This window comes from Theobroma umbraticum, unplaced genomic scaffold (genome assembly GCF_002168275.2).
Source record: "Theobroma umbraticum cultivar Fairchild unplaced genomic scaffold, ASM216827v3 scaffold_44.0, whole genome shotgun sequence".
NCBI lineage: Eukaryota > Viridiplantae > Streptophyta > Magnoliopsida > Malvales > Malvaceae > Theobroma > Theobroma umbraticum.
The window spans coordinates 407,233-415,022 of NW_018397255.1; the positions used below are offsets into that span (position 1 = coordinate 407,233).

At 36.0% G+C, this 7,790-nt stretch overlaps 2 protein-coding genes across 2 annotated transcripts; one reads left to right on the forward strand and one right to left on the reverse strand.

The window, feature by feature from the left end:
- On the reverse strand, positions 1 to 1,315 carry LOC110429117 (aquaporin PIP2-7-like). The gene is made up of 4 exons (XM_021445010.2): positions 895 to 1,315; positions 477 to 772; positions 226 to 366; positions 1 to 131 (listed from the first exon to the last, which is right to left on the reverse strand). The coding sequence occupies exons 1-4, from the start codon at positions 1,178 to 1,180 to the stop codon at positions 12 to 14; spliced, it is 843 nt and encodes a 280-aa protein (XP_021300685.1). The 5' UTR covers positions 1,181 to 1,315; the 3' UTR covers positions 1 to 11.
- A 3,313-nt stretch (positions 1,316 to 4,628) lies between these two features.
- LARP1C (winged-helix DNA-binding transcription factor family protein) lies at positions 4,629 to 7,765 on the forward strand. Its single transcript, XM_021445001.2, has 4 exons — positions 4,629 to 5,467; positions 5,809 to 6,343; positions 6,433 to 6,592; positions 6,700 to 7,765. The coding sequence occupies exons 1-4, from the start codon at positions 5,006 to 5,008 to the stop codon at positions 6,812 to 6,814; spliced, it is 1,272 nt and encodes a 423-aa protein (XP_021300676.1). The 5' UTR covers positions 4,629 to 5,005; the 3' UTR covers positions 6,815 to 7,765.
- The last annotated feature ends 25 nt before the right edge of the window (positions 7,766 to 7,790 follow it).

Below are 7,790 nucleotides of genomic sequence, written 5' to 3' on the forward strand. Positions count from 1 at the left end.
GACGAGAGCCTTTAATTTGTGGGGTTGCTGCGGAAAGATTTCAAAGCTTTGATGGCCGTTGCTCTCAGTATGTACTGATGATATGCTGCTGCGGCAAGCGCTCCGATGAACGGACCAACCCAAAATATCCACTGATTTTTATCACCATTCAAACAAAAAGAAATCTCAAATTAAAGTTGGTATTCGATCGAATTTACGGTGAAAAATGGAATGAAATATATATACCTGTTCATCCCAGGCCTTTTCATTGTCGTAGATCACAGCAGCACCTAGGCTCCTAGCCGGGTTTATGCCAGTGCCAGTGATGGGAATGGTGGCTAGGTGCACCACAAACACAGCAAATCCAATTGGCAAGGGAGCCAACACCTGAACCACAACCGCACCGCAGAAGCTTAGTTTCTACTCATCTATGCAAAAAGCATCAGAAAAACCAGCATTAGAAACTACGTAAGGGTAGCTTGTCTTGATATACTCACGGGGACGTGGGAATCACGTGCGTTTCTCTTGGGGTCGGTGGCAGAGAAAACGGTGTAGACAAGGACGAAAGTGCCAATGATCTCCGCTCCCAAAGCGGTGCCCTTCGAGTACCCAGGGGCCACTGCGTTTGCACCACCCCCTAGAGTGTCGTAGTAGCGCCTCATGATGGACTTGGCTATAGCGGCGCCACAGATGGCTCCCAAGCACTGCGCAACCATGTAAGCCACCGCTCGAACCAACGAAACCTTCCTGGCCACGAACAACCCCAACGTAACAGCCGGATTAATGTGACCACCTGTTTCAACAAGGAGTTCACATTTATGATTCTTCCGGATAAAGCATGTACGGGATATGGAAATAAATGCAAAAGACAAAACCAAGTGTCAGGTTCCAAGCAGAAGGGTTTTTTGGGGTTACCAGAGATTCCGGCAGTGCAGTAGACGAGAACGAAGATCATGCCACCGACGGCCCAAGCAATACCAAGAGGGCCAACACCATCACAGGGACCTTTTTGCTTGTTGTGACCGATGACAGTGGCAACTAAGATATAAAGAAACAAAAGGGTAGCAACGAACTCGGCAAGCAGAGCTCTGTAAAAAGACCAGCTCCTAATCTCTTCCATGTCCAACAAGCGAGCTGGTGGCGGGTCTACGTAATCCTTCCCATGTAGCTGGTGAACTTGGCCATCTCTATTATTCTCCATGGATGCTATGCTATGTTTTTCCCAAGCTCTCGTGATAGAGTACCTTACTTATAATGTTCCAACCCAGTCGCCCTGCTTGGCTTGCGTTTGCAATTATGGCTAGGCAGCGGTACTTCCTTTGAGAATAAATATGCTTTAGAATAATCTTCCAGGGGAAATGAATTGGATCCATTTGCCAGCAAGACCATGTGACGGAACAATTAATGCCCCCATAGTTTGGTTCGTTGAGAATGGGCAAAACGCCTGCTTACTTGCTATCTAATCAACCCAAAACAAGCCCTGAAAAACAAGTTCATTTTTGGATTGGGATTCATCAAATCCTTAACCTTGAAAGCTACTGTTCATCGTCATTGCCATGCCACGAGGGCCTCCTCTGCCAAGTATGGGGAATAAAATAATAGAACAGCTAAACCACAAAATAAAAAATTCATTCATTGAGCTTTCCATTGGCTTGTTCTTAATTAATGTTAAAGAATTTTAAGGCCCAGAGGCTAATACATAGGAAGGAATATCTCAAATTTAACCCAAAAATCAATTAATATATATATATATATATTAAATTCAGATATTTTAAATATTTTATTACAATTTAATTTATTTTAATTAAATTTGATAAAAATATTTATTAATTTAATTTTTTTAATATTTTAAAACCATAGCAACCGAATCTTTAATGTATGATAGCTTTGCCTGTGATTTTAGTGAACAGCTCATAATCTTGGGCTTTCCAGCAACCCTACACAGGCCAGTTGTAAAGCAATCATATGGTTGGGTTTCTCATTTCGGAGCCCATAAGTATCCTGTGAAGGTAGCCGATGCTACCCCTTGATTTTGTTATCTGACCATTAATAACTAAACAAAATAAAGCATCACCCCTCGATTTCTTCTCTCAAGACACTTGTTACTAGAATTGATTGAAAACGAAATTCAAAAGTTTACAGTATCAAGAATAATGAAGTTAAATATTAATAAAATTCAAGTAGCTTTATAATTTAATAAAATTCAGAATAGAGTATTTTAAAAATAGCTATTATCATATTCATTTAATATTACTGAACTAAAAACTTAGAATAAATATGAGAATTAGAATCATAAGCAGTAAAATCATTGTTCTTTTCCACTAACAAAAAGAAAAAGAAAAAAAAAAAGAATTTGTCTGGTATTCAACGAGCCACCAAGAATTCCTAAAGGACACTCCCACCTTAAAAAAGGTAATATAGAGGTGCAGCTAAGGTTTTATCTTGTTTATTATACCTAAATAAAATTTTATTTTTTGATTTATTTTCATTAAATTTTAATTTTAACGAAAATTAAAATAGTTGTCCGATCCAATACTAATGGGCAATAACATTAACAGAAAATATCAATTGATGTTAAACTTCGTAATTGTTGATTTTCTGTTTTATGTAGATATAAATTAAAAAGTAAGAAATTTTTTGAATATAATAAAATAATATTAATTTAATTATATAAATTAATATAATTCAAGACTTTTTATTATTTAAGGGGTTTTTTTTTTCGTCCATCTTTTGCTTTAGGCATGGCAGTGGAATTGGATTCTATATGAGAAAGAAATATAGGTGAGGGTCTGAGGGCTAAAGATGCCCTTGGAAGCACAACAAGGGTGCAATTGCTTAAATAAGCAAATCAGCTTGCATATTCTCTAATTTTTCCTTTTGTGAATTTTTTTGTTGCCGTACCATTCAAAATTTAAATAATTAAATAGTAGCACTGCATCCAAATATTAAGAACAGAAGAAACTTAGAATTCTATTGCTGAAAAATCTGACGAGGAAAAGAAAACCAAAATTCTGACCCTTACCTTTTTTTTATTACATTTTGTCCCCATCTAAAATTAAAATTCGCAATCTCACATCAAATGATGTTCTTCTTCTTCTACATTTATCACGTTCACACCCAAGTCTAAAATTGACCGCTTTTGGAATTAGAGTGGGGAAAATTTTATATTTTCTTGATTAAAAAAAAAAGAAAGCTAATTCAACAACCACCCCATAAAATATCCCTTCTTTGCTTTTTCCCCCTTTTAAATAAATAAATAAATAAACAAATAAACACCTTAAAGTGAGTTTTAATTGACAAACATCATACTTTATAAAATATCCAAAGAATTTTTAGTGTCTAATATAATTAGTATTATCATTATTTATTTTTCAAAATAATTTTTTATTACTTTTTTATAAGAAGTGAGAGTGTTTTCTTATTTTATTTAGCCTTATTTTTACAAATTATAAAAATGCAATAATATATTTAGATTTTATTGATTTCAAAATGTTAATTCAATCTTTTATTTAGAAAATTTTTCTCCACTTTATCTTCATCATAAGTAGATTCCATCTTATCTGATATCCCAATTTGAAGTTTTTTGGGTAACACTACTTAGCTAAGAAGGTAAACAAGACATCCACATGATTTTTTTTAATTACTTTCTATTTTTATAATTTTGAATTTTAACCTTCCTTTATTGAATCTCTTGCTGGAAATCTACCACACACACACACACACATATATATATATATATAGAGAGAGAGAGAGAGAAATTACTAAAAATTCCATATTATTGTCTCTTTTAATCATAAAAGAGAAAATACCTCAATTTCCTTTTTTTATATCCAAAAATACTTGGATGTAAATATAAATTTTACCTAATGTATCACCAATGATTTTCTTTAAAAGTAAACATTTGATCTGTTCGTTTTTTAAAATGTTGAAAACTGAATTAATTAAATACAAAATTTTCATAATCGGATCATTTTTAGAATTTGCAAAACGAATTAACTGAATACCGAATTTTTAAAATTTAAAAAACTGAATTAACTGAAAAATAAACTTTCATAAAAAAGTAATTGAATTAACTTGAAAATACATAAAATTCGATCGATCGATCATCAATTTATTGACATATTCATGTAAATTGCTCCAAATGAATACATATTAAGTATGGCATGTCATCAAAATCTCACACAAACTCTTCTTCAATTTCATGGGATATATAAAATATTTTTCAAAAAAAAAAACTAAAAATTCTAAAAAATTTCATACAAAATAAGCCTAATTGGATCATAAATTACTTGAAATAGTAGAAATACCCACCTCATGCTGCGTGTTTACCAAAACAGGCTTTTTTGAAATAAGATTGTGGATTAACATAAATATGCTTACGTGGCATTTTTATATTGGATGGTTACATATTGGCCACGCGAAACTGACAACAATGGGAACCTGAAAAGACCTTTAGTAGGTAACTGAATCTTTACCGCGACTCGAACTAGGAAACAATGCTGTAAAGTGGAAAAACCCTAATCAGATTTAACAGCGGTAAGAGCACGTTAATTGACCAAAACAACCCTTGGCACGAGGGCAAAATCGTGAAACCAGAAGAACTTTTACTTAAGCAAGCAGCTGAAGGAAGTATTTAAGAGAGACGCACACAAATAAAAAATGAAAAAAAAGGGAAAAATAAGAGAGAGAAAGAGTGAGAGAGAGAGAGAGAGAGAGAGAAGCAGAGGTTACAGAGCCTCCATCGCTCTTCTTCTTCTTTAACCTTCGTCTCTCTTCGCCGATCGGATCATACAATCCCTAATTTTTTATTTTTGGAAAATCCCAAATTTTACATTTTCGAAACCTTGAATTTTGTAACTCTCACTCTCTTTCTCTTCCCGATTTTATTTTATTTTTAATCAAAATTTTGTTCTCCTATTTTTCTTTTTTTTTTTTAGTTTTTTCGCCGTCGATCAACTTGTCGACTTAGGGGAAAGAAAGGGGAAAAGCGAAAGGAAAATCCAGTTTTGTTTGATTAGGGTTTGATATGGCTGCAAATATTAATACGGCTAATTTCAATACCTCCGCTGCAGTGACAGCTGCTAATCACTCTCCCAGTAGCCCTAACCAATCACATCGTGCTACGAGGGTGGTTTCTTCGCCCTGGACTCAAATCGTCCGCGGAGAATCAGAGCCGATCGCGGGTGTACCTTTGTCGCCTTCGACCTCTTCTTCGTCGTCACCATCGGCGGCTGTGATTGAGCTACCTGTTAACGCTGCGGTCGAAGAGGAAGGCGTGGAGAATGGGGGTTCTGGTCCCAATGGCAATGCCGGTAAGAGGCCGGCTTGGAACAAGCCTTCTAACGGGGCTGCCGAGTTTGGGGCTGTTATGGGGGCGCACATGTGGCCTGCTTTGTCTGAGTCCGCTAGGGTTTCTTCCAAATCTTCTTCAGACTCATCCAAAGCTTCACCGGATGGATCATCTTCTCCTGCTGTCCTTGTTTCTCAGGTTTGTTTTCTAAAAGTTTAAGTCCTTCTTCATTAATTTCAATTCCATTAGCATTTTAACTATTTATTAGCCCTGTTAAAAAGCTGGAATTAACTGTTTTAACTCTACTGAATCAAAGCGAAATTAGTTTTCCAATTTGTTTTACTATCTACTTGGTAAGCAAGAGATATCTTAAATTCTTAATCCAACTTTAGGGTTTACTTGAATTAAAAGAGGAAGCTGGATAATGGATGTTGTGTATGAATATAGGGAGTATTTAAGATTTTCGTAGGCAAGTTTGTTTAATTTTGGATTCTGAGGCTGCTTAATATTGATGGTTTTGCTGTTTGCCTAAATTTTAGGGGAGTGGAAATGCATTGTCTTCGTCTGTGCAGAAACAAGTCAGCAACAATGCAAACTCGAATTTAAATTCGACTCCAAACAATACAATGCCTACCCGCCAGAGGTCGATGAAGCGAAATAGTAATAACTCAGCATCAAATGGTGGCCTCACGCAGCCTCAACCTCAAGGTCCTGTAGCAGAAACACCTGCAAATAACCCTTCTAGGGACCACATACAGAGAGGTGGATTTGTGTCACAGCCTCATAGTGGTGGTAATGATCACCCACACCCTCGGAATTCATTCAGAAATCGTAATGGTGGTCCACATCCACGAGGAGATGGTTCTCACCATCAGAATTATGGAGGAAGGCGCAATCAAGACCATGGAAATCAAGATTGGAATGGTCGAAACTTTAATAGTAGGGATGGCCACATGCAGCCAAGAGTTGTTTCCAGGTTAATGAGGCATCCACCACCACCTCCACCGCCTAATACTGCACCATTTATTACTCCCCCTCCTGTGCGGCCTTTTGGCACCCCCATGGGGTTCCCTGGTATGCTGTACTTATAATCATTATTATTTCTCTTTGGTTGAGGCAGGGTGGTATTCTAAGTTTTCTCTGATGTCTCTTTTTCCTTTCAGAATTGCCATCTCATGTTTATTTACTCCCAGCCCATCCTCCAGAGTCACTTAGAGGAGTGCCATTTGTTGCACCAATGCCACAGGTGTTTTTCCCTGCTCCAGAACCCCAAGACCATCAGTTGCATGCTAGGATAGTGAATCAAATAGATTATTATTTCAGGTAAACCTACGCTTGCATGTTTACATTAATCAAACTAGTTAATTCAATAGCCATATACAGTTATTTTTGGTCACCCAAGAAGCTAACTGCCTGTTTCTTCATTGCAGTAATGAAAATCTAATTAAGGATACATACTTGCGGCAAAACATGGATGACCAGGGCTGGGTTTCTATTAAATTAATAGCGGGCTTCAAAAAGGTGAGTTTTTTCGATACATTGTAGCTGGTTTCATTTATTTGATGGTGATAGTTCCTTTGCTTAGAGCGTTGTAATGATGGTGTGCATTGGGAATTTTTAGCATGCTCATAAGTTACATCTATGCCTATTGGACTCATCTGTTATTCTATTGTGGCAAGTGTATGTGGTTATCATTAAAAACAAACCTATTTTAAGTGAAGATTTTGAAAGAAGCAAAATAAGTATGTACATTAATAACTTAATTTACTAGTAATGAAAATGCGTATTGATAGCTATCTGTAATCTGTTGGTGTAAAATTCTGAGAGGAGCCTTTGAAGAGAACAATGAGGGGGAAGAGAAAGATATGAGAATAATGTAAGGGCGGCACCCTCATTCACCATAGCAGAGATGTGAAGGAGTGAGGTCTAGCTTGTGGGTTTAATACACCTTGAAGTGATTATACTTCAGTTAAAGCTTCTGCAGAGGTTTGTACCATTCAGGGTTTTATGGAATTGGTTCTAGAAAATATATTTTGGGAAAAACTTAATTGCTACATTTTCAAACTTTTTTCTTTTATTTCCAAGAAAATGAATTTAAATCCCAACAAGCCTAGCTTTCGCTTCCACCTTGCTGCTAGTTGTGCTAGTTCATGAATTTTCATTGTAAATCCTTACCGTAAATGAGCCATATGAGCATATGCATTCATACTTATTAATACACATTTCGTTTGACCATTATTTGTGCGAAATATTGTTGCTATTTTCTGGTCAAGATAATTTTGATGGACAGAACCTTGTCTTGATGCACATATCTATATGCATTTAAATAACCTTTTCATATTTTATTCCATGCTACTTTTGTTACCAATAATTGCCCGTATTGCTGGCTCACTCTTCTCATTTGGTATTTGACTATTTGTGTTCGATTATGTTACGCTTTTCTCATGGTGTTATACAAATCTACTTCAGATGGATTTGTATTTAAGTACTGGATCACTTTATAGCTAAACCTTTGAGTGAA

Coding starts and splice junctions, on each gene's coding strand:
- LARP1C (XM_021445001.2), top strand. CDS start 5,006: ATGGCTGCAAATATTAATACGGCTAATTTCAATACCTCCGCTGCAGTG. Junction 5,468..5,808: donor CTGCTGTCCTTGTTTCTCAG/GTTTGTTTTCTA, acceptor CCTAAATTTTAG/GGGAGTGGAAATGCATTGTC. Junction 6,593..6,699: donor CAAATAGATTATTATTTCAG/GTAAACCTACGC, acceptor TCTTCATTGCAG/TAATGAAAATCTAATTAAGG.
- LOC110429117 (XM_021445010.2), bottom strand. CDS start 1,180: ATGGAGAATAATAGAGATGGCCAAGTTCACCAGCTACATGGGAAGGAT. Junction 773..894: donor CTGCACTGCCGGAATCTCTG/GTAACCCCAAAA, acceptor TTGTTGAAACAG/GTGGTCACATTAATCCGGCT. Junction 132..225: donor AAAAGGCCTGGGATGAACAG/GTATATATATTT, acceptor GATAAAAATCAG/TGGATATTTTGGGTTGGTCC.